Source organism: Pelophylax lessonae, assembly GCF_965119305.1.
Source record: "Pelophylax lessonae genome assembly, chromosome: 11".
In the NCBI taxonomy this organism is placed as follows: domain Eukaryota; kingdom Metazoa; phylum Chordata; class Amphibia; order Anura; family Ranidae; genus Pelophylax; species Pelophylax lessonae.
The window spans coordinates 61,389,241-61,416,857 of NC_138778.1; the positions used below are offsets into that span (position 1 = coordinate 61,389,241).

General features: G+C 44.2%; 1 protein-coding gene across 1 annotated transcript; it reads right to left on the reverse strand.

Moving 5' to 3' along the window:
* Nucleotides 1–40: 40 nt before the first annotated feature.
* Nucleotides 41–27,617, reverse strand: LOC309567362 (uncharacterized protein; the record flags this gene model as incomplete). The annotated part of the gene is made up of 5 exons (XM_082272776.1): nt 27,380–27,617; nt 26,930–27,082; nt 24,148–24,502; nt 23,846–23,995; nt 41–231 (listed from the first exon to the last, which is right to left on the reverse strand). The coding sequence occupies exons 1-5, from the start codon at nt 27,497–27,499 to the stop codon at nt 41–43; spliced, it is 969 nt and encodes a 322-aa protein (XP_082128902.1). The 5' UTR covers nt 27,500–27,617.

A 27,617-nucleotide genomic window follows, 5' to 3' on the forward strand; every position in this document is an offset into this window, starting at 1 on the left:
GTCCATACACTATAGATTCTCAACTGTGATAATAAATTCACTAAAAACAGTCCAGTGTAACACTCAGGCAGAAAATCAGTGTATCCGATGTATCCAACAAGGAACTTTCAGCTGTGGTGTGATCCCACTTCTCACATTCAAACATGCTTACCAGAGACAATTGACCCGCAATCAATGAGCGGTCAAACAAGACATACGGATTTGGCCCCCAGGAATTGGCCTCCACTTCTCCTGGGAAAAGACAGTATAGCAAAAAGATAAAACAATCCATGTAGCATTTAAAAAAAAAAAAACAGTTTAATAAAAACAAAGATAAAAAGTGCACACTCACAATTGTAATGAATAGGCACTGCTCATTTCAATGTGTATCGCAAGTTCAAAACGCTTCGATCTGCCGGCTGCTGTGCATGATGACGTCAGTACAGTATATCTGGCTCCACCCTGCATGTTTCCTCAATAGATGATGGAGGGAATTAAAGACATGTATCTCCTTTGTGTGTGTTCAGGTACCCAGGAAGTTAAAGGGGCTTGAGTCCGCATCTAAGTATTGACAGTAAATGGGAACTACACTTTGCACCTTATGTAAAGTATAAGCAAGCTTCTGTATCCAACGGATTAGGAGTGCATACCTCCCAGCTTTGCATCAGAAGAAAGAGGGACATCTTTAAGCACAAAATATGTAGGCCACACCTCTGCCACTCCCCCAGGTACGCAAATCATGAAGAATTGATATGAAAACAATTATTGGTTAAATGTATAAGAATTTTTTGTACCACCATTTTTTCTTTTTAGGGTTATTTTTATTACTAGAAGTAATAATTTAATGGCTGGAGAAATATTTGGTGCAGTAAAATACATCTGGTAGATACATATTACATCTTCTATAGAAGTCTATACATTAGACCAAAAAGAGGGACAACGGAGAAGGAAAGAGGAACAAAAAAATTTGGTTTTTAAAAGAGGGACAGTCCCTCCAAATGGAGGACATTTAGAGATTTATGTGCATCAGTGTTGTACCAATACTAAAGTATAAAAAACTGACTGGCAATCTTTTAATTTACATTCATTTTACTGATGGAAAATTTCTAAGAGACACTGCTGGATTAGGACACGATGACACACTGGATTCCGATAATAGCCACATACAGTCTTTCTATAAATTATGTGCCTTACAATCTGAATGTGCAAAAGAGCCAGACATACAGTACATGGAGGACAGTATGCTTGCTACCTGTGTTGCCTGCCCCAAGTATCTTTAAAACCCCGAGCTAAGCTCTGCTCCCTCTCTCCGAACCTCAGAGAATTTCTATCAGCAGCTTTTAATATGCAGCCAGCCACATCATCCTCCTGAGGTCAGCAATGATCAGTGTAGTTTCATCCTCTATCACCTCTATGATCAATACAAACCTCTAAGAGTGGGAATATGACTGACATATACATTTCAGATCTAATAACAGAATTGATGATGGGCTTCTGAATTTGACATCTAAAAAACCGTCATCAGTTCAGACTGAGCAGCGTAAAAATTATTGCCTTGGCCCCAGGGCCGTAGGCTGAACAACCCTGTTCCACAATCTGTTTCACAAGACTGTTTCCCAACAGTCTCTTCTTCTTGGATAAATCTACCCAAAGCATTATGATTGAATTTAAATGTGCTCCTTTAGAACACAACTTCTAAAAAAGCATTTTTTTTACTTTAAGGGTTGATTTTTCTGATATACTGTATAGGGTAATTTATTTAAAGATCATTTCTACCCCACAATAAAAATTCTAATTTGGACAAGATTCTGCAAGCAAAGATGCCAAACTTACTTTTGGTTATGTGGGTTATGTCCCTCCTACTCATGTACAGTGATCATCATACACTGTTGTTCTTTCAATTGTATGTTTCTAAAAACTAGCCTACTTTTTTTTTTTTTTTTAACACTAAAGCTTCAGGGCAAGAAATTTCAGCACAGATTTTTTAATTTAATTTTTTCTAAATCTTTATTTTATTATCAGTGTATACACAAGAAGAAGAGAGTAGTACAGACATATACATGCCCATAAAAGGCTAACAAGTGGATCTCTACAGCTCCTCCAGAGTTACCATGGGCCTCTTGGATGCTTTTCTGGTTAATGGTTTCCTTGCCTGGCCTGTCAGTTTAGGTGGACAGCCATGTCTTGGTAGGTTTACAGTTGTGCCATACTCTTTCCATTTTCAGATGATGGATTGAACAGTGTCCTGCAAGATGTTCAAAGCTTGGGTTATTTTTAATAACCTAACCCTGCTTTAAATTTCTACACAACTTTTTCCCTGATCTGTCTGGTGTGTTCCTTGGCCTTCATGATGCTTTTTGTTCACTAAGGTTCTCTAACAAACCCCTTAGGACTTCACAGAACATCTGTGTTTATATATATATATATATATATATATATATATATAATGACATACAAGTGGACTCTATTTACTAATTAGGTGATTTCTGAAGGCAGTTGGTTCCATTAGATTTTAGTTTGTGGTATCAGCGTAAAGGGGGCTGAACACAAATGCACAACACACTTTTCAGATATTTATTTGTAAAAACAATTTGAAAACCATTTATCATTTTCCTTCCACATCCCAATTATGTGCTACTTTGTGTTGGTGTATCACATATAAAATACATTTACATTTTTGGTTGTGACATTTACGTTTTTGGTTGTAAATGAGTAAAATAAGGGGGGGGGGGGGTAAGAGCATCAAAAGAAAACAGCCATATAGAATAAACACCACAAAAGTGGCTATAATGCCCCTTTCACACAAGGCGGATCAGTTTTGACAGACTACGCCTGGTCAGTGGGGATCTCTTCACTAATCTCCACTGAGCAGGCAGATGACGGTCTGTCTCCACTCACTGTGCAGAGACAGACCAGTCAGAGTCCCACTCTGCTCTATTGGGCGATCCAATGAAAACCGACAGCCTGTCCGTTTTCATCTAATCCCATCCGATCCGACCCGCTGGACGAATGGCGAACATATCGCTATACATCTGTTTTCAGCCGATTTTGTTGGATAGGATGTTAGCCAACACATGTCATATGACATCTGCCCCCCATAGAGGACAATGAGTGGCCTGATCGGGTCCGCCTGAAAAACGGACAGGCGGATCCGATAGGTCTGATCGCGTGAAAGGGGCCTGAGTTAGAGAGGAGGGAAAAGAAACAGTCCATCCAACTCCAAGAAAAGAAAACAATAAACAATAAAATAATGCTGACTGCACACACAGTGTAAAAAAATGTTTTCCTGGTCAGAAAGCCATTGAATGGGTCATAAGTATCACAACATAACCTAACAGTACTTCACGATTAGAGCGTAAGTTGTTTATACCAGTCAGAGGAACAAAAATCTATCCAGAAGGTCCAACATTTATACAATTTTAAATCTGTATTGGAGCAGCGATGCCTCCACTCTTCCGCCTCCATAATATTGTGTACTTTCAGCAGCCATTCCTTTATTGTAGGTGCTGCTGGGGATTTCCAGTGGAGTGGTAAAAGGCATTTACCTGCATTGAGGAGGTGAGGCATCAAGGAATGTTTAAAGGACCCCACCAATTTAAATGTGTCATAAAATAGCATACGGAGAGGGTCATCAGCAATTTGAAAGTGAGTCTTGTTATTAATGTTATGGACATCAATCCAAAAAGGTCTGATAACAGGACACTCCCACCACAAATGTAGGAAGGACCTTTCTGTCCACAGCCTCTCCAGCATAGATTGCATACTTTTGGAAATATATGCGGGACAAAGCACAGATTTTTGACACAAATCACTTTTGCATGTGTTTTCACTTATCACACTGAAAACTGAAAGTATCATTCCATAAAAATGTATTTTCCTTCTCTCAACTACAACAACCCCCTAACTAAATTTTGCCCCCAATCGTAACCCCCAAACCTAACCCTTAACTTGAGCATAACCCCTAAATACAGTTGAGCGAACACCTGGATGTCCGGGTTTGGCGGGTTCGACCGAACTTGAAAAAAAAGTCCGGGTTCGTGACCCGGACTTAACCCGAACTTCGCCCCGATCCCGAACCCCATTAAAGTCAATGGAGACCCGAACTTTTGAGCACTAAAATGCCTCTAAAACAAACAGGGAAAGGTCTAGAGGGCTGCAAATGGCAGCAAACTCATCTTAAGAGCATGGCAAGTGTTCTGCAATCAAATGTGGATAGGGAAATAACTTAAAATAACATAAAAAACAGAAAAATAAAAAATAATCATCTTGAATGATGTAAGAGGAGGATGAGGCCCATATGGAGTAGGAGGCTGAGGTGGCGGTGGATGTGGCGGTGTAGGTGAAGGGCGGTGGAGGAGGACAAGGTAGCAAACACTGTTTTTTGTTTTTAATTTTATTTCTTTTTAAATTGGGTACACCCCAAAAGAGTTAGAAAGATCAAATACAACAATGGCTAGGTAAGGCCGGTATACATGTCTATTCTGCACAAGGTATGGACAAGTCCTGTGGGATCCATGCCTGGTTCGTTTTAATGAACGTGAGCTTGTCCACATTGGCTCTGGACAGGCGGCTGCGCTTGTCTGTGATAACGCCCCCAGCCGTGCTAAATACACGTTCAGATAATACACTGGCTTCAGGGCAGGCCAGCATCTCCCAGGTGTAAAGGGCAAGCTCAGGCCATGTGCCCAATTTGAAGACCCAGAAGTTGAAGGAGGCAGACCCGTCATTCAGTACGTGTATAGTACGTAAGGAATGGTAAAGAACCATATATGGTATTTGGTATATGGTAAGGAACGGTGATGGCGGCGGGGAGGCTTTTTTCTCCCTTCTGGGTTGAGTCTGGCCTTGGAAAAGGTATGTGTCCCTGGTTGTGGGCCGGGCTCTCCCAAAGCTGTCCAAGTTCTGAGGCCTTCTGGTAGGGGCGGGGCTGCACTGGTCTTGCCAGGGACCTGATTCTGAAAAGCCTGTGGTGTATGTGCCCCTGGAGTGTCAGTCCAGGGGTGCCATAATTCACGGTGGATGGCAATACTATGAGTATGGCACCAAGGACACTGCACTTCCTACACACATTTTTCACACCTGCCTCTAGGGCTGGGCCTTTTCGTCAGGAGTCAGGACCAGAGGATTTTTTTATTCCTGGCCGAAGGGCCTGCCATAGTATTGCAACGTGGCACTAACCTTGCATTTCGCTACTATCCCTTTCCCCCTTTTTTTTTTTTTATTGTGGTGGTACACTTTATTTTGCACAGCATGATTAGTAGGGAGTAGGTCCTTGAAAGTCTTGGGAGGGGGTGGATATGGCCTTCTGGCTTGGTTCGCCCTCTCTCATGGGGTCTCTCTTCGGGAAAGCCCCACCTAGTACTTGGGGTGGTCTGTTTCAGCAGACCTCCTAAAGAAAGGGGCTGCCTGGTTTCGGCCAGGTTAGCCAGTGTAAGTACCCCAGTCCCTGTCAGGAGCCTTGTGCCCCTGGGGGTCAGGGTCAAGGACCATGTGTACACCCTGTGCACTTTTTGTGTTTCACTTTTTTGGTGTGCACTTTTTTATGCACCCACCGGGTGAGTCTGAGTGTGTTCACACACCAGGGGCTTAAAAAAAAAAAAACAGCTGGTGGTCCTGGTTGTTGTGGCGTGCCAACAAAGCTTTTCCACATTTCATACATGCTAACCCTGCCTTCTGAGGTGCTGGCGGTGCCCTGGCTGTGTTTGCGACCTCCTCCTCTTCCTCCTCTGCCTTTGCCTTGTGCTTCCACGATGCCCCCGCTGTCAGGTGGGAATGCCACCAGCATCGCTTCTCGACCTTTTGCCTAAGATCAAGTGTAGTATCTGTTGTTATCTGGGTGCCACCCTGCTGTGAACATGGTTCCTCCTCCTCCTCATCCTCACCCTCCACCTCGTCATCCTCCAGAACTGTGCCCTTGCTTGACAATTGTGTACCTGCCGTTTGTAGGTGCAGAAACCCACCCTCGGAGATCAAGTGTAGTATCTGTTGTTATCAGTTATCTGGGTGCCACCCTGCTGTGAACATGGTTCCTCCTCATCCATCTCCTCCTCCTCCTCATCCTCCACCTCGTTATCCTCCAGAACTGTGACCTTGCTGGACAATTGTGTACCTGGCATTTGTGGGTGCAGGAACCCACCCTCGGACCCACTTGTGAATGACTGCCCTGAAAGACTTGGAAATGATCACTGCTCCGGATGTGGAAGAGGATGAGGACGCGGAGTAGGAGGAGTTAGCAACAGGAGGCAAACTGAAGCGCCCTGCAATCCGCGGTGTTGGAAGGAGATGCGCCAAACAAATTTAAAGGGTGTATCTCACAGTAACATAATCAGCAAACGCTGCAAAATTATTAATTTTCACCTAAATGGGTGTTTATTGAATAGCAGAATAGAACAACAGTATACAAAGGGTGTATCTCACACGTACAGATACAGACTAAGCCGCAATGTAATATCTTTCTGACCCTTAAATGGGTGTTTATTGAATAGCAGAATAGAACAACAGTATCCAAAGGGTGTATCTCACACGTACAGATACAGACTAAGCCGCAATTTAATATCTTTCTGTCCCCTAAATGGGTGTTTATTGAATAGCAGAATACAACAACAGTATCCAAAGGGTGTATTTCTTACGTACAGATGCAGACTAGTCCGCAATTTAATATTTTTTCCCTAAATGGGTGTTTATTGAATAGCGGAATAGAACAACAGTATAGAAAGGGTGTATCTCACAGTAAAATATGCAGACTAGCCCGCAATTTTTTTCCCCCCTAAATGGGTTTATATTGCAATGCGCAATACAACAGTATGCAATGGGTGTATCTCACTGTAACATATGCAGACAGGGCCGCAATTAACCTTTTTTCCCCAATATGGGTTTTTATTGCAATGCGCAACACAACAGTATGCAATGGGTGTATCTCACTGTACCATATGCAGCCTAGGCCACAAATAACTTTTTTTCCCCCCTAAATGGGTTTTTATTGCAATGCGCAACACAACAGTATGCAATGGGTGTATCTCACTGTACCATATGCACACAGGGCCATAATTAACTTTTTTTACCCCCCTAAATGGATTTTTATTGCAAATTGGAATACAACAGTATGCAATGGGTGTATCGCACTGTAACATATGAATGAAAAGCTGAAAAATAATTGTCCCCTTAATTGGTGCTTGTTGAACAGCAGATTTGAAATGCAGTGTCTGTCTAAACGCTGAAAGTCACAGTAAAATATGAAGGAAAAAAGTTTTTTTCTTTTTTAAATGCAGATTAAGCAGACACATATGGACTGAGGTTGCAGGAAATGGCCGCTACAAACCGCACGCCTAACAGGTTGCATACTGTTGTTGTTCTATTCCGCTATTGAATTAAAAAAAAACCCCATTTGAATGAAAAACTGAAAAATATTTTTTTTTCCCCTAAATACTGAAAAATAATTATTTTCCCTTTACGTTGGTGCTTTTTGAAGAGCAGGTTAGAAAAGCAGTGTCTGTCTAAAGACTGTATGTCAAAGTAAAATATGCAGGAAAAATGTTTTTTTTCTTTTTTAAATGCACGCCTAACAGGTTTGATACTGTAGTTGTTCTATTCCGCTATTGAATAAAAAAAAAAAACCCATTTGAATGAAAAACTGAAAAATATTTTTTTTTCCCTAAATACTGAAAAATAATTATTTTCCCCTTACATTGGTGCTTTTTAGAAAAGCAGTGTCTGTCTAAAGACCACTAACAGACTGATAAAAGTTTTTTTTCCTCCTTTCTCCTCCTCACTGGGCTCAGGTCAGGGCATAAAGATCGTGCACTGCACCCCCACACAATACAATCAATGTAGATCGCTGTCTGATTAAAGAAGATTTTTCCTATCTATGCTTTCCCTCAAAGCAATCTCCAGCCTAACCCTACAGTAATCTCCTATCTCTCCCTCCGGGCATAAAGACCGTGCACTGCACCCCACACAATCAAATCAATGTAGATCGCTGTCTGATTAAAGAAGATTTTTCCTATCTATGCTTTCCCTCAAAGCAATCTCCAGCCTGACCCTACAGTAATCTCCCTATCTCTCCCTCAGCAGTATCAGCAGGAACCTCTCCCTAGTATAGTTTGAGCAGAGTGATGCGCGGCGCTATGTGACTCCAGCTTATATAGACTCTGGGTCACATGCTGCACTGGCCAATCACAGCCATGCCATTAGTAGGCATGGCTGTGATGGCTTCTGGGGCACACTAGTTAAACGCTTGCTCATTGGCTGCCTTGCACCTGTTGAAACCGCACCATTAAAACTGCGCCAAAACATCAAATAACGTTACCGAACAAGGGACAGTACCCGAACATACAGTGAAATGTTTTGGTCTGGGTACCGAATACCCAAAAATCCAGTACGAACCCGAACAATACAGTCCGAGTTCGCTTAACCCTAATCAACACGCATAAATAACAGTCACTGAAGACCCTGTGGGCCGACACATTTTGAGGAATTACGGTACTCTTCTCCGAGCCACAGTCAGGTGTTTTTATACAATAAAATTGTCTTGGGATAATGCACTAGGTTGGTGCGCCACCCTCAGTTTGTTTGCAGTGTTAGACTTCCCCAAGTCTTTGAGGGCAGCAAGACCGTAGTTACCCATTTTCAAAAGTAATGAAGAGCTAAGCGTAAGTGTAAAAAATGTGTATTAAAACCCGCGCTAAATAAACATAAAATAGTGTCACCTACAGCTGCTGCTCACAAGGTACAAATCAAGAAAAATTGTAAGATGTATTTAAACAGGGCTACCAGGTGTATATAAAGTGATAAATATGAATAATTATAAAATATAAATAATAATGTGCACTAGTGACAGAATCTAAAAAATATACAATCACAATAACAATAAATGTGAATAAAAAATCGATAAATATATTTAATCGATAAATTCATATATGGTGCATAAGTGCCAAAGTGCAGTCCAGAAAAAAATATATAGTCTACTTAGAATTAAGGTGCTGAATAAGGTGCTTCAAGTGCTCCACACAGGTGCCGAAGTGCTTTCAAAAGATACCCTTTGGGGATCTACTCACCAGATTTAGGATATATTAAAGCCTCAAATATGCAGTGGTTGATCAACCAAATGGCCAGTAAAGATGGTCGGATCAGCAGATTACTATCATTTCTTATCTTTATTATAAATGAATTTTGCTGACATATTTTATATCAAGTGATTTACTAATTATTACGCTATTTTTTAATTTAAAGAAATTAATATTCATAATATCATATATTTTTTACTTCATGCAGTAGATGATCCTTTATTTCTAACATATACCATAGTTTTTCTTAAATATTTAATAATTTGTTTTAAAAATGGTCTTAAATATTAAAAAAAAAATTTTTTTTAATAAATAGGTTTTTAATAATAGTTTTCTATGCATTATGTATTGTGAATAGGAAGTGAGGTGGTGTTTTTAGCATATGTTCGAATTTTCATATTAAGATTAATTTGCCACATAAAACATTGAATGATGAATCATGAGATCGTGTTAATTTAACTTCCTGATCTCTATGGGGACATCCATTGTGTAATGGTATAAACAGGAAGTGATAATAACATGAATTGGCACCCACCCCGCTCCTCTGATTGGCTCGATGTACCGTCAGTTTGTTATAAATAGGTTCTGCCATACACAGGAAGTGATGTCTTTGATAACGCCCATTGTAGGCGGGCGAAACGCGTCAACGTACTTCCTGGCAGACAAGAAACCACACAAAGTCACTTTCTATACTCCGTGGAACGCACGCCCGCAGGGTACCCGGAAGTGGACGGATTTGATGTGTTACTGCTAATTCTTACATGCGATCTTATGCTTTACCTTTGTGAGTAGATTTTATATCTAATTTACATTTAGACTCCGTGACCACGTGGGAGAGTGCCTCCGGCGGCACGCGCTCGCTCCCTAGAGCCTCACAGGCTAGCGACGTAGCCCTACGTCGCTTTGCCTGTGAGGGGCTGACCGCCGCCGTAAATAGTCGTGCGGCGGTTGGCAAGTGGTTAAAAAAGAAAAAAAACATTTTTCCTGCATATTTTACGTTGACATACAGTCTTTAGACAGACACTGCTTTTCTAACATGCTCTTCAAAAAGTACCAATGTAAAGGGAAAATTATTATTTTTCAGTATTTAGGGAAAATAACGGAATTTTTGTAAAATCTTACCTGTAAAATTCCTTTCTCTGAGTCCTCCGACAGTCGCCGCCTCTTCATATTCGTCACATATGGGGTATTAGACTTTGCTCCGAAGGAGTAGCTAGGCAACAGAATATGTTAACAATAAAGCTTTAACATATCCCACCCTCAAGGGGTGGTCCCCTCAGTCAATACCCTCCTACTTCCTGCAACCATATCTCAGTTTTAGTGGAATAGCAGTAGAGTATACATTCAAACCCCAAAAGAGGGGCGGGGGCGGCGACTGTCGGAGGACTCAGAGAAAGGAATTTTACAGGTAAGATTTTACAAAAATTCCGTTTTCTCTTACGTCCTCCGACAGTCGCCGCCTCTTCATATTCGTCACATATGGGGACGTCCCAAAGCAGTGCAAACATGAGGGGTGGGAAACGCATCCGCGCCGAAAGGCAACGCAGTCTCCACATCAAAGAAAGGAACCTTACCAAAGGAAGGAAACCAGCTGGGCAACAGCAAAAATAAGTGCTCAACAGGAGCAACAACCCAGGAAAAGACAAAAAACCAGGGGATACAAAACTTATCCCAACAGCCAGGAGTCCCCAACAAGGGGCCCTAGGGAACAGCCGCACTAAGAACCTTGCGGCCAAAGGAAGCATCCGCCGATGCCTGAACATCTACTTTGTAGAATTTTGTGAAAGTGTGTACGGTCGACCAAGTCGCCGCCTTACACACCTGGGCTACAGAAGCCCCATGACGACAGGCCCAAGACGTACTCAGAGATCTAGTAGAGTGCGCCTTCACAGGCACAGGGGGAACCTTCCCCTGCAAGGCATAGGCCTGTTCAATGGTCTGCCTGATCCATTTGGCAATGGTAGAGGCGGAAGCCGCCATGCCCTTCCGAGGACCCTCTGGAAGAACAAACAAGGAGTCCGTCTTTCGAAAAGACTCAGTCGATTTAAGGTAAACCCTAATCGCCCGAACAACATCCAGAGAATGCAATCTCACCTCCTTTGGATGTGTAGGCTTCGTGCACAACGAAGGCAAAACAATATCCTCGTTAAGATGGAATTCCGAAACTCGTTTCGGCAGAAAAGAAGGATTAGGTCGCAAGACCACCTTATCCAAATGAACAACCAGGTACGGAGACTTGCAGGACAAAGCCGCCAGTTCCGACACTCTGCGAGCCGAAGTGATCGCCACCAAAAAGGCGACCTTTTTGGACAACATAGACAACGAGATCTCCCTGATCTGTTCAAAAGGAGCACGTTGTAACACAGATAGGACCAGATTCAAGTCCCAAGGGGGCAAAGGATCCCTCCTAGGAGGAACCAGATGCCGCACACCCTGAATAAAAGTGCCAACCAAGGAGTTGGAAGCCACGGGACGTTGAAACAGAACGGCCAGCGCAGACACCTGACCCTTTATCGTAGCCAGCGCCAAACGCTGATCGACACCCGTCTGAAGGAAAGACAGCACACGGGAAACCGAGTACGTGCGGGGTGAAAACCCCCTGGACTCACACCAGGCAAAATAGGCCTTCCAAGTACGGTAATAAACCTTTCCCGAGGAAGACTTCCTCGCGTTGATCAAGGTATGAACAACCTCTGGAGAGAGACCCTTCTCCTTCAGGACCTCGGTCTCAACAGCCAGGCCGTCAAAGCCAGCGACTGTAAAGCAGGATGGTAAATCGGTCCTTGAGACAGTAGATCGTCCCGAAGAGGCAGACGCCAGGGGGCGTCGACCGCCAGATTCACGAGGTCTGCGTACCAGGACCGGCGAGGCCAGTCCGGCGCCACAAGAATCACCGTGCTGCGTTCCGAGTGTAGCCTGCGAAGGAACCGGGACAGCAACTGAATCGGTGGAAACGCGTACATCAGCCTGTACTGATGCCACGGGGCCACTAACGCGTCCGACGCGTCTGCCCGAGGGTCGCGCGTCCTTGCCACGAACCTCTTCACCTTGTAGTTGAGGCGGGACGCGAACAGGTCCACATCTGGAAGACCCCACTTCGCGCACAACATCTGGAAGACAGCCGGGTGGAGAGACCATTCCCCCTGATCCAGGGTCTGGCGACTCAGATAGTCCGCCTGCCAGTTCTCCACTCCCGGAATGTGAACCGCCGTTATCGCCGGGACATGAGTCTCGGCCCAAGACAGAACGTCGGCCACTTCTTGAGCCGCTCGGGCACTCCTGGTGCCCCCTTGGTGGTTGATGTAGGCCACCGCCGTGGCATTGTCCGTCTGCACCCGAACCGGGCAGCCCTGCAGCCGGTCCGTCCAGCGATGAAGACAGAGCCTTATCGCACGCAATTCCAGAATGTTGATCGGGAGGGAAGACTCCCCCTCCGACCAGGTCCCCTGGGCGGACAGAACGCCCAGAACACCACCCCAGCCCGACAGGCTGGCATCCGTGGTGATTATCGTCCACGAGATCGGACGAAACGACTTGCCCCCGGACACCAACGGGGACTGAAGCCACCACAGAAGGTTTTCCCTGGTGCGATGACTCAACGAGATCTGAAGATCCAGAGATTGAGGTCGCCCGTCCCACTTGGACAAGATCTCCGCCTGGAGACCCCGCGTGTGAAACTGCGCGAAAGGAATCGCCTCGAAAGCCGAGACCATCAATCCCAGACATCTCATACACGTCCGCAGAGACGAGTTCGGAACGTCCCTGAGGGACCTGACTTCCTCCTGAAGAGTCCTGAGTTTGTCTTCCGGCAGGAAGACCTTCGCCTGCACCGAGTCCAGTATCATTCCCAGATAGGGAAGACGAACCGACGGACTCAGTGTCGACTTTGGAACATTTATCGTCCAACCGAACTCCTGCAGAGTTTGCATCGTGACAGACAGGTCCTTCTCCAGACCCTGACTGGTCGCAGACCGAATCAGAATGTCGTCCAGATACCCCAGGACAGAAATGCCCTGGGCCCTCAATAATGCCAGAACCGGTGCAAGCACCTTGGTGAAGACCCGCGGAGCCGAGGCGAGCCCAAAGGGCAACGCCACGAACTGGTAGTGATCCTCCGCAATGGCAAATCGAAGGTATCTCTGATGACCCTCGAATATGGGGATGTGAAGATACGCATCCTTCAAATCGATGGAGGCCATGAATTCCCCCGGAACCAGGGCAGCCACCACCGAGCGCAGGGATTCCATGCGGAACTTGCGAACCCGCACAGAGCGGTTCAGAGCTTTCAAGTCCAGAATTGGACGAACCTTGCCCTCCTTTCTGGGCACGGTGAACAGATTGGAATAAAACCCCCGAAATCTGTCCCGATGAGGCACCGGAACCACCACTCCCTGAGCCCTCAGGTCCCGCACCGCCAGGTGCAGATCCCGCAGGCGCTCTGGAGACAGTTGTAGATTTGAGGGAAAAAATCTGCTCTCCGGCCGAGAGAGAAACTCGATCTTGTAACCAGATCGAACGATTTCCAGAACCCATCTGTCCCGCACACGGGCCAACCAGGGTTGAAGAAAACCGAGCAAGCGTCCCCCCACCCCAAAACTGGGTGAGGGCGCCCCTTCAGGCCGAACTGTTATGGGCCGCAGGTCCGGATTGGCCGGACTTTTGTTTCCCAGACCAGGGTTTCTTCTGAGAGCCCTGGCCCTTGAACGGTTTGCCCTTGTAGTGCGGCCGAAAGGCACGAAAGGACCCCTGAGGGGGCCGAAAATTCGCATGCTTCTTCCCAGAAGCCCCCTTAGCCTTGGGGAAATGGGGCAAGAGAGTGCTCTTACCCCCGGTGATCCCCTTAATCAACACATCCAAGGACTCCCCAAAAAGGCGAGACCCATCATAAGGCAGATTGGCTAAGGTTTTACGTGAAGATTGGTCCACCGACCAACATTTCAACCAAACCAGGCGGCGAGACAACACCGCCACGCTGTGCACACGTGCAGCCAACGGAATCAAGTCCAGGTCCGCATCACACAGATACATGACACCCTGGTGGATCTGATCCACCATGTCCAGGGTCGCCGCCGAGGCCGAATCGGCCACTAGGACGCGCCTAAGCATCTGCGTCCAACTTGCGATCGCCTGGGCCGCCATGAGAGAAGCAAATAGAGCTTTAAGCATAGAACCCGTAACAGAATAAGTATGACGGGCAAGAGACTCCAGTCTCCTATCCGTGGCATCACGGAAAACAGGGGATCCCTCTGCAGGAATCGCAGTGGCTTTGTTCAAAACCGCAATTGCATGATCCACTGGTGGAGGCACACACCACCGTTCATCAGTGGCAGGGGAGAAAGGATAACGCAGCTTGAATTTACTTGGTACCGCAAAAGGTTTGCGCAGATCGCGCCATTGATCCTTTACCGCGCGCTGAAAATCAGCATTGCAGGGAAAAACCTGCGGCGTCCTGCGTTTTCTCTGCGTCCCATAAGCCGCCAAGGCAGCGGGGGGACACACTTCGTCCTGCAAACGTAGCGTCTGCTTAATGGAAGCAATCAACTCATCCATGATTGCAAGCTCTTCAGGCGAGCCAGGGGGAGAATTATCAACCCCCTCAACCTCAGCCTCTACCTCAGACCCCACTAGATCAAGAGAGGAGCGGGACCCCGATAGGGAGGTCCCTGCCAGAACAGCCCCATCACCTTCACCCTCAGAATCGGAGGACAGAGTAACTCTGGGCCGTTTAGTAGATTGAGCAGCCACCAGCATTTGCACCTGGGCAGCAAGGCCAGCCACAATAGTGGCTAAATCCCCCCCTGGGGGGGAAACAGCGGTCCCCTGGCTTTCCACCAATACTGTGGGAAACTTGCCCTCCTGAGAATCCATTGCCCCTGTACGCCAGACAACCAAGGGTTAACTGCCCCCTTTCAGCAAGCGCGGTAAGCGCAGCCCACCGCACACACTCAGGCACAATGAGACCCCCACAGGGAATATACAGACTGAATACAGGCAATGGACAACAGGAATAGAAGGATAAAACCTGAGGAGACCCCGCTGCTGCTGCTGCCTCGACCGGTGTTCCAGGAAAAAGGAAGTGATGCTGCCAGGGCGCTCTATGTAAGCCTATGGAGGCTACAAGAAAATGGCCGCCGTGCATGTAAACCATGCGGCCGGAGCGGGCGCCGGTAAAATGGCGTCGTTTGGCGCCGAAACCGCCGCTCCACAGTGCATAAAAACACACACAATTTCATCCATTATATGGATACATGTTAGATCGCCGCAGCGATCGCTGTATATGCCCCAACATGCCATTAAAAACATGCCCCACAGCACACAGCTTCCCACACTGCCCAGCCTGACACACACAGTGTCATACAGCTCCCCCCCCCCCTTGCAGCCCACAGCATGCAGCCGAGAGATAGGGAGACAAGCAGTGTGATGTAAAGGCAGGTTACACAGTCCCAGACTGAGACCCCCCCCAGACAGACAGGTCCCCACATAGACACACTTACCTCATATGGCGTGGGGAACCCGCACAGGCGAACAAGCCGCTGCACATGAGGCAGGGAGAGTCGCAATTCAAGACGCCCACAAAGGCGGTTAAGAAACCGCACAGCGTCCGGTGAGGTAGCCACCTCACCAAACATCCCTGCACCGAACAGGGATGGGTCGTTCACCGTGCCAGGAGCGTTACCTGGCTGAACGCTCGATGGCAGACTGGGAAGCCACTGACCCACGACCTGCGATCAGGGGGATCAGCCCGAGACCCAGTCCACATGATCCTCTTCGTCCGAAGAACTAACTAATGCTGACAAAAAACAACAGCTAAGTAAAGGTAGAGAAAAAACTCAAATAAAATATTAAAAAGAAGAAAGAGTCTGGGACAAAAAGTCCCAGCACAGAGAGAGCCAGCCACTCCTGACAAGCTAGACATTAAAACTGAGATATGGTTGCAGGAAGTAGGAGGGTATTGACTGAGGGGACCACCCCTTGAGGGTGGGATATGTTAAAGCTTTATTGTTAACATATTCTGTTGCCTAGCTACTCCTTCGGAGCAAAGTCTAATACCCCATATGTGACGAATATGAAGAGGCGGCGACTGTCGGAGGACGTAAGAGAAAAATTATTTTTCAGTTTTTCGTTCAAATGTTTTTTTTTTTTTATTCAATAGTGGAATAGAACAACAACAGTATCCAACCTGTTAGGCATGCAGTGTGTGCAGTGCAACCTCAGTGAATATGTGTCTGCTTAATCTGCATTTAAAAAAGATAAAAACTTTTTTCCTTCATATTTTACTGTGACTTACAGCGTTTAGACAGACACTGCATTTCAAATCTGCTATTCAACAAGCACCAATTAAGGGGACAATTATTTTTCAGCTTTTCATTCATATGTTACAGTGTGATACACCCTTTCTATACTGTTGTATTCCGCTTTGCAATGTACGTGAGAGATACACCCTTTGGATACTGTTTTTGTATTCTGCTATTCAATAAACACCCATTTAGGGGACAGAAAGATATTAAATTGCGGCTTAGTCTGTATCTGTACATGTGAGATACACCCTTTGGATACTGTTGTTGTATTCTGCTATTCAATAAACACCCATTTAGGGGACAGAAAGATATTAAATTGCGGCTTAGTCTGTATCTGTACGTGTGAGATACACCCTTTGGATACTGTTGTTCTATTTTGCTTTTCAATAAACACCCATTTAGGGGACAGAAAGATATTAAATTGCGGATTTGTCTGTATCTGTGCGTGTGAGATACACCCTTTGGATACTGTTGTTCTATTCTTCTATTCAATAAACACCCATTTAGGTGAAAATTAATAATTTTGCAGCGTTTGCTAATTATGTTACTGTGAGATACACCCTTTAAATTTGTTTGGCGCATCTCCTTCCACCACCGAGGATTGCAGGGCGCTTCAGTTTGCCTCCTGTTGCTAACTCCTCCTACTCCGCTTCCTCATCCTCATCCTCTACCGCCACCGCATGCGGAGCAGTGATCATTTCCAAGTCTTTCAGGGCAGTCATTCACAAATGGCTTCGAGGGTGAGTTCCTGCACCCACAAACACCAGGTACACAATTGTCCAGCAAGGGCACAGTTCTGGAGGATGATGAGGTGGAGGATGAGATGGATAAGGAGGAACCATGTTCACAGCAGGGTGCCACCCAGATAACTGATAACAACAGATACTACACTTGATCTCCGAGGGTGGGTTCCTGCACCCACAAACGGCAGGTACACAATTGTCAAGCAAGGGCACAGTTCTGGAGGATGACGTGGTGGAGGATGAGGAGGAGGAACCATGTTCACAGCAGGGTGGCACCCAGATAACAACAGATACTACACTTGATCTTAGGCAAAAGGTCAAGAAGCGATGCTGGTGGCATTCCCACCTGACAGCGGGGGCACAGTGGAATCACAAGGTGAAGGCAGAGGAGGAGGAGGAGGTCGCCAATGCACCTCAGAAGGCAGGGTTAGCATGTATGACATGTGGAAAAGCTTTGTCGGCACGCCACAACAACCAGGACCACCAGCTGTTTTTTTTTAAGCCCTTGGTGTGTGAATACACTCAGACAATCACCCGGTGGGTGCATAAAAAATGTACACCAAAAAAGTGAAACACAAAAAGTGCACAGGGTGTACACATGGTCCTTGACCCTGATCCCTCGGGGCGCAAGGCTCAAATAAAAAAATCTATTTGAGAGATGGCCTTTACCTTTATTATGGATACCATTTGATGCATCTTTATTATTGCATTTCCTTTTGGATACTGTGCTTACCCCTTACGGGCTCATTCGGGGATCGGCTTGCTGTCGGCCAACCCGGTGACAATTTGTATTGCTGAAAATGCTCTAACAACTGGCCTCTCAGGACTGTCCAGTTACTATCATATGAGGAACTTCTCGTCTTACCTCTGATAGTCCTCTAACAGGGCTAATCCCCTTGTTGTTTTTATTACATCACACTCAATGAGTAGCTTTTGCCTAGGTCAATAAAGGCTTAAATTGCATACCATGACATAGACCCCTGAAGAAGCGGCTTTTCAGAGTCCGCGAAACATGTCGGGTTAATTTCCAATGAGTTCCACATCGGATGAGCTGTATATTTATATACATTGCCATTTTGTACCTTTGCATTGTAATACTGTTTGTTTCACCATTTATGTGTTTTTTTCAGTACTTGTTTTTAAGATGTATAAATAAATATTTATATTTTATATATTGTTGTTATTTTCTGATTTACGGTACCTCAAAAATCCCACCAGTCCTCCATTTGTTCCTTGTTTAGCTCCCCTTTTCCTTGTCTATTGTTTTGTTTGTTTTTTCTCTTTCTTTTTTCTATTTCTGGCTTTCTCCCCTCTTCTTCCCCTGTTCCCATTCCCCCCCTTTCCTTTCCCTCTCACTTTGCTGCCCTTTTTCCTCTTCCCCTTCCCCATCCACCCCGGTTCCCTTCCTCCTCCTTTCTTTTCCTCCTCCCCTTCAGCCTTTCTTTTCTTTCCCTTCTCCCCCCTTCCTTTCTTTCTCCCCTTTTTCTTTTTCTTTTTGTTCTGTTTTTTCTCTTTATTCTTTCTCCCTTTTCCCTTTTTCCATATTTTTTGTTCTTTTTTCTTTTTTTCTTTTTCCTTTCTCTCCCTTTCTGTTTTTTTGGAGCCATCTTCCAGTTTTTTTGTAGGGTTTCTTCCCCTACTTACATTGTTTACATACAACTGGGATGTTGGTACCCTGTTACTTTTCTTTAAAACAAACACTATTTGTTTCAAAGGATCAGATAAAGTAATAATATGATAAGATGACTACTTTGTGTAATTTTACATTTTTTCCCTGTGGTCTAATGACAGCAACATGATATACCTCTATTCCCCTGCTGTATGTACCGAATACTTGCCATCTTTTTGAATTTGTGATAATGTATAATGATGAAAATGTTTCACCCTTTAATACATGACAAAAACAGCAAAAAAACTATGAAAAATTATGTATATCATTTTATTTTTAAACGCAGTATCATTTGTATGTTCAAATAAAAAAGATTTTTAATTCAAATAGAGAACTGTGTAATATCGGTTTGTGTTCAAATCCCACTGTGGTTTAGACCACATGCATCCTCTAACATTTCAATAATATTAATTACAAATGAACTCATAAGACAAGAAATATTTATGAACAATACTATCTTTGGTTTTGATCACTAGGTAGCAGAAACTTTATTTTCTCAAATATAAGCGCTGCCGCTTCCCCCCTCCGAAAGTTTGGTTCTTAAAGCGGAGTTCCGGCCTCAGAAACTATTTTTCAATAAAAATACCCCGGGCAGTCAGGGCTAGTACATTCCACAATGGATAGCCTCTGAACTGTCTCAGGTTGCACTTACATTTTAGAAGAAATACTTACCTTGAAAATGTCTTGTCCAGCGCTGCCATCTCAGGTGTGGGCAACTGAAGCCAGCGCGTCCTCTTCGGCGTCCTCTTCCGTGTCCTCTTCGTCCCAGAATGCGCCTGCACCAGCCCCGCTCATCATGTCCGGTGCAGGCGCGTCATTCCTGCACAGCTTCTGGGCATGGCCAGAAGCTGTTTAGCAGGGAATGACGCGCCTGAACCGGAACTGACAAGTGGAGCCGGTGCAGGGCATTGACTCCTGGGATCGATAACGTTCAGCTCCCAGGAGTCAGCACAAGCAGGAAGTGATGGCACGGGCCGTGGCCAAAGAGGGAGGAAGTAGAAGGAAGGTAAGTATACTTTCTTCAAAAATAAGGTAAGTAAAGGAAAAAAAATAAATAAAAAATCGGGAGAATCCATTTGTTTTTTAGGGGATTTACAGCAAGCAGATGGGCCAAAGTCGGTTTTGAGCCCGGAACTCCGCTTTAATAATGAAAAAAAAGCAAAAGCCTGAATATAAAGGTCTTCATTATTTGAAAAAAAAATAAAAATAAATAAAAATATTACAACACATGTAAATTTTAGTAATTAATAATAAAAAAAGCATGCACATTTTTCTGTCCTCTCTTCATCGTCCAGATTTCTCACAGTACAAAATGATCTCCATCATACTTTGCCACACCACCAGACTGCTAGGATTTCTAATTCATCAGCTTTGGAGGAAGTCAGCCCGCATGTCGCAGCACGGAAATCCAGCTGCCCACAATGCCACCAAGGAAATCCATTTCTTCAACAGCATTGCAGGGCACCTGGATCAGAGCCTTATAAGCAAATCTCTATTTAACGCCTGATCATAATGTGTCATTGAATAAAAGGCGAGGTGACTTTCATAGCATTTGTTCTGAAAAATAACTTATAATATTTGAGAAAATACGAGAAATAGTTTCATGCACTTAATTAGGCTATTCAAAGATGTAAGCGTGTCAAAAATGGACTTGTGATTAACTATAGAGCATATTCCACACATTAGCTGAAAACACGCTTTCCACAACTCAGGTACTTGCTGTGTGGGACAATTAAAAATGAAATTTTAACATAACTTTAAAAGGGAAGGTCAAAAACATTGTTAAAAACAGTAAATGTAGAGAGAAAAAAAAAAGTGATACATTTATTGAATAACTTGTATTGGTAACTTTACAAAACACATTGTAGTTACATTTATTAGTTCACATAAATTATAGAACAGGGGTGGGGAACCTGCGGCCCCCAAAGCCATCTGATCTGGCCCTGCCATTGGGCTGCCTCCGGAGGGAAAGGGGAGGGGGAGCTGATTACACACAGAGCGGGTTCCTCTGCTTACCCGGGGTGGCCGCTGTCATACAAAGTCGCTTGATCTTCCTGGGAAGGCAGTACACCTTCCTGTCACCTTCGGTGGATCGTCCCGATGTGAAGTATCATTCATTTCATCATGTAATTTCAATAATCTGTACCTGTTGTTATAACTCACCAATGTAATTGCTATATGTTGGATATATTTGTACATTTACGCCTCTTTGTAAGGCGACGTCTATGCTAATGTTAGTTTTTTTTCCTTTGATGCTTTTAATAATGTGATTTAATAAAATGTATATATTTTATATACTCAGTGCCTCCAAAGTCCATGTTCTTCCAAAATGTTTTTGTTTACACATACAACATACTTACTACTGTATATATTAGAATGACATGAAACGTGATATTACCTTTATTTCTGGCATCCATTGTTTGAAAACCATTGTCTCAATGCGTCATTCTTGTGCCAAATGTGGGATTCAGTAAGTGCAGAAAGTGCCTTTTGGTGGTCTTTCAAGCAAGCTGCTAATGCAATTCTCCGAAGCATACTTGTACGTGTTGCCGACTCTCATATACACCATGGTCTTTTTTGTTAACCCACTCGGTCCATACTTTCGCTCGATGAAAATCGCAAAAAAAAATATTTGTGTCTGAAATGTAAGCTATAAATTAGGACTGTGTACTAGATATTTTGATCTCATCTTTAATCCGAAAACTATTCAGAACTCCTTACATTTAATGAGGATTAAAAAAAGCACGTGATCCACTAACATTTGTGGGTAAAGGGTCAGTAATGAAAAACATCTTAAAACTACACTGCTCCAAAAATGTAAAGAAACACTTTGAAAACACATCAGATCTCAATGGGGAAAAATATAATGCTGGATATCTATACTGGTATGGACTGGGTGTTAAGAGTGTTAAGCTCTATACTGGTATGGACTGGGTAATGTGTTAGGATCTATACTGGTATGGACTGGGTAATGTGTTGGGATCTACAGTATACTGGTATGGACTGGGTAATGTGTTAGGATCTATACTGGTATGGACTGGGTAATGTGTTAGGATCTATACTGGTATGGACTGGGTAATGTGTTAGGATCTATACTGGTATGGACTGAGTAATGCGTTAGGATCTATACTGGTATGGACTGAGTAATGTGTTAGGAAGGAAAGGATTCCACATCGTTGGATGTAAATGAAAATTATCACCCCACAGAGAGCTGAATTCAAAGACACCCTCCGAAAATCAAAGTGAAAAAATGATGCAGCAGGCGAGCCCATTTTGGTGAAATGTCATTGCAGCAACTCAGAATGGTCCTCAGTAGTTTGTATGGCCCCCACGTGCTTGTATGCATGCCTGACAACGTCGGCGCATGCTCCTAATGAGATGATGGATGGTGTCCTGGGGTGTTTCCTCCCAGATCTGGACCAGGACATCACTGAGCTCCTGAACAGACTGAGGTGCAACCTGGTGGCGTCAGATGGACCAAAATATAATGTCCCAGAGGAGTTCTATTGGATTTAGGTCAGGCAAGCGTGGGGGGCCATTCAATGGTATCAATTCCTTCAACCTCCAGGAACTGGCTGCATACTCTCACCACATAATGCCAGGCATTGTCGTCCATCAGGAGAAACCCAGGACCCACTGCACCAGTGTAGGGTTTGACAATGTGTCCAAAGATTTCATCCCGATTCCTAATAGCAGCCAGGGTGCCATTGTATAGCCTGTAGAGGTCTGTGCGTCCCTCCATGGATATGCCTCCCCAGACAATCACGAACTCCCCACCCAACCGGTCATGCTGAACGATGTTACAGGCAGTATGATGTTCTCCATGGCTTCTCCAGACCCTTTCACGTCTGTCACATGTGCTCAGGGTGAACCTGTTCTCATTTGTGAAAAGCACAGGGTGCCAGTGGTGGACCTGCCAATTCTGGTGTTCAATGGCAAATGCCAATCGGGCTCCACGGTGCCGGGCAGTGACCTCAGGGCCCACTAGAGGATGTTGGGCCCTCATGAAGTCTGTTTCTGATTGTTTGGTCAGACATTCACACCGGTGGCCTGCTGGAGGTCATTTTGTAGGGCTCTGGCAGTGCTCATCCTGTTCCTCCTTGCACAAAGGAGCAGATACCGGTCCTGCTGATGGGTTAAGGGCCTTCTACTGCCCTGTCCAGCCCTCCTAGAGTAACTGCCTATCTCCTGGAATCTCCTCCATGCTCCTGAGACTGTGCTGGGAGACACAGCAAACCTTCTGGCAATGGCACATATTGATGTGCCATCCTGGAGTTGGACTGCCTGTGCAACCTCTATAGGGTCCAGGTATGGACTCATGCTACCAGTAGGGACACTGACCCTAGCCAAATGCAAAACTAATGACAGTCAGAAAAGATGAGTAGGGGAAAACTAAAAAAATCCCAGTGGCCTCCACTTGTAAAACCATTTCTGTTTGATTTGGAGGTTGTCTCATTGTTGCCCATCTAGTGCACCTGTTCATTTCGTTAACATCAAAGCAGCTGAAACTGATTAACCCCCCCCCCCCCTCTCTCTGCTACTTAACTGACCAGATCAATATCCCAGGAGTTTAAATGACTTGATGCTATACTCAATGAAAAGTGTTCCTTTGAAACAGTATTTTATCAGTTAAAGATTATATTATCTTTGGAGATTTTAGATTGGCGGCACAGTGGTGTAGTGGTTAGCACTTTCACCTAGCAGCAAGAGGGTTGCTGGTTCAAATCCCAACCAAGACACTACCTGCCTGGAGTTTGCATGTTCTCCCTGTGCCTGCATGGGTTTCCTCCAGGTACTCCGGTTTCCTCCCACACTCCAAAGACATGCTTGGATCCTGTATAAAAAATTTAAAAAAAATGTCCCTACTGTGTATGTATGTGAGTTAGGGACCTTAGATTGTAAGCTCCTTGATGGCAGGGACTGATGTGAATGTACAATGTATATGTAAAGCACTGCGTAAATTGACAGCGCTATATAGGTACCAGAAATAAATAAATAATAAATACATTTTGCACTTTTGAGCAGATCTTTGGGCCTCAGTGATCTATGATATGTTCTTTATTTTAACTTACAAAATAAAATGTAATTAATTACCTTTAAAAGTTTTGGAGACGTCATTTATCTCTTCCACACAAAAATCAACCAAAAAGCATCTTGGTTTCCACTCAGGATTCCAGGTTTTGAAAATTTCCAAAGACTCTTGTATGCATGTTGCTGTTTCCTGCTGAATTAGAAAAGCCCCAACTATGACACAGCACACATTTGTAGGAACACAAATAAAAATAAAAAAATGGGACGTGCGTAACGTGTTGTTCGGTAATGTAGCATCCAAGAGAGTTATTTGGTTACCATAGATTTTTAGTAATCTCTTTTGCCAGTGTGTTTGGTAACAATACATAAAGTTTTTTGCGGATGCAGAGCATCATCCTCACAGAAGCTTAACCGACAACAGACAATCATTTCTGGATTCTTTTCCTTCCAGGAATTTACCAAGTTCAGAATATTTTCCTGATCTACTGTTGAGCTTCGTCCCTCACGCCTGGATTTAACCAGTAGCTTGGCAATATCTTTTCTGGTGGGATAAAATCTTCTCTGTGACTCTTCTGGTAAACTTGCACCTGGGTAGAGTTCTTGAGCAACAAAAGCATTAGTGTGTCTTAGAATTTTGCTTACTTTCCTAACACCACTCCGGTACAAATCTATAATTTTTATTTGTACTCTTATATCCACCTTCTCCCGGATATTTGCCAACTGTAAAAAAATAAAAATGCTTACAATTTAATTGAATAATATCTACTAACTGTGTGGGGAGAAGCAAGGTTTGTTGTTCTGTCCAGACTGGACTCAAACTACTTCTCTGATGTCCAGAATGCTATTTGATCCATTGCAATAGTTCACAAGAGTTTCTTGAGAGTCAGAGAAATGGGATTAAAAGGCTGTTTTTTTTGGAATTGTAGAACCATTGTTTTCTATAATCATGGATTTGGATTTACTAATGCCAATCAGAAATTAAATTGTTGGCTTATATGAACTGTCCTGTTAGTTGCTATTATATTTAAGCACTCATACTTTTAATACATTATAAATATAAATGCATACATCAGCATAATGGGATATATGTGAAGGTTGCATATTTTTCATTTTAAAGTTCAGGCCCTCACAATTCCCATTCTTAATGTACAACTAAAGTTTTAAACAGTATCCCTTTCCAAGTAATAAACTAAACGTGTTCCTTTGTAGATACAGATGGGTTTACTCTCACCCAGGGCCAGCCCTTCCATGGGTCCCACTTGGTCTATTGGACCCAGGCGGCAATTTGAGAGGGGTGGCAGAGCAGGGCCGGCGCTACCAATACGATTCGCACCGAGTGTGAACTTAATGAGTGTCACAAGCTGCCTCATACAGTGCTGTCCTGTGCAGCTGTGGCACTCTCACTATGTCTGCCCCCAATGCTTCAGTGACAGCTGGAGAGCAGTGTGAGCGAGTCTCCTCCTTTGCTCAGCCCATATGATGGAGCCAGGAGGAATTTTCTCACACAAGCTCCTGATGAGCAGGGGTGGCGCCAGGTAGGTGCAGGTCATTGAAGGGGCAGTCGGGGAGAACTGTAGATTCTGCATACTGATCAGCCGATCACAGAGCTCCCACCCCCTGATCCAACATCAAGACCCCTGAACTTCCACTGTCTCCCCATTACTGAGCATAGTGACTCAGAAGGGTGACAGGGAGAACCTGGACTGTAGGAGGGAGTGACAATACACAGAACAGGTAAATTCTGCATATACTACCCTAGCCTGCCCATTTACCACCCTAGCCTAGAGCCAGCCAGAGAGTGATCACCCAGGCTGCACTGTTTGCAGATCACAGGTGAGTCCTGGTCCGAACACCCTGTCCTCTCCTCCTTCCCTAGGGGAGACTGTATGTGGTCATGGAGATTGCTGGCCTGTATGCGGGATTGAATGTAAATAGTAAAGTCATGCTTATGTCATTTATGGGGGTCTGGGGCTCCCTGTTATACCTGGTTGATTGAGAGCCGGTTCACACTAGCACACAGTCGGTGCACTGTGTGCACGTTTTCCACGCAGCAGGTGACTACACTACCCTTGCAATCTGCTGCATGTGTGTGACAAAGTATTGTTAACGGCATCCCAAAAGCAGATCACAAACACAGTGTGTTTGCAGACACAAAATCGCATGGGTACCACAGTACTTTGAGGTTTGTTGCAGTGCGTTTTTAAAAGTAATGCAAACACTACTTTTTCCGCAGTCTTACTTTTTGAAGCCCATTCAAATGAACGGACTGTCAAAATGCTCCCCACAGGAAAGCGTGTGTTCCCATGTGATCCTGGTATGAACTGGCCCTTAAACTTGGTTCACACTTGTGTATAGTGCAAAAATCGGACTTCCTGATAAATTACATTTTAGTTTTAATTATATTTTAGTTTTAATTATCATGATATAAAAATGATGGATGTGGGGGACTTTTGGTGGGTGTGATTTTTTTTTTTTGGGGGGGGGGGCAGCAATTCATTCTTGGACACAGGCAGCACAAGCTGATCTCAGAGTGGGGTTCGCCCAGTTTGTCTGATTGGGGTCTGTCAGGTCCGGGGGTCTCCCTCTGCTAGTTAAGGTCCCCTTTGGTGAGGACATGTAAAAATGAGCATCTCTGCACTAGGAGAGAAAGGCAATTGCCAGCAGTTGCCTTTCCAGTGAAGCATGGCAGCTTACGATCAGAGGATAAACTTGCATGTATCATCAAAAGTACATGCCATTTTATCCTAATACTAGAGACACTGTATGAGCACAACTGTAGGTACGAGACCAGATCAGATCAAAAATATCTGACCCTATAGGATGTTACCTAAGACAGGTCTGAAAAAAAAAAAAAAAATTCCCCCACGTCTGTTATTAGAGAGGATAACTTTCCATTAGCACATCATACGGTTTTCACCTAAATGCCATACAAGTTTTTTCAGCATGTATAGGGATCATATACACCAAAGCACAAAATGCTATGGCCTCAAAAGTGGATATACTCTATGGATTCTGTCAAAACCAAACATGTATGTTTAGGAAATGTATATATTTACAACATATTATTTAACCGGAACTAATGTAGGAAGATTTTAACATGCATAGAAATGTTTATTAAATATATAATAAGCATTCTTCAAATATTACCTCTACAGAAGTTGCATGGTTTTTGTGGTCAGACAATTGTGGAAATATTCTCTTATATCCATGAGCCACTTTTAATTTTTCAGTACTTTGCATAAGGGCCTTGCAAAATGTCTTTGATGCCGTTTTTTTCCTTCCCTCTGTATAACTTTTAATCTGAAAAATGCATTATTAAAATATTATCAATTACAATAGGTAGAACACATTTTAAAGTAATACATTTTAACTGTACAGATGAATGAATGTTTATAAAGCTTAAAGGCACTGACTTACCAAAGTGTTATAATGCCCAAAATTAGTGGCAGGCATTAAAAAAAATAAAAATAAAAAAAGGCACCCCTCTGACAGTGGACACATGCACTCATGGCAGAATGATTAACATTTACGGATGTTGCAACAGACAGAAATCATGAAAGTATCTACATTCATAAAAAGATTAATTCAGAAACCTACCATATTGTCCCAGTTATAAGCTTGGATTTTTACAGCCCCATGCAATAATGGGCGATTGAAAGCAGCACCAGGAGTAGAGATCACTTGGAGCCTCCTTGATATGGCTGGCGTGGAGCTCATTCTTTATCTTCACAGGCCGATTGTGCCGTTAAAGGGTGGGGGCCTGCTAGGATGCTGTGAAAAGGTAGTGGGATCTACGAGAATGCGGTTGAGAGTTTGGGGAGAATTTGATAATGCT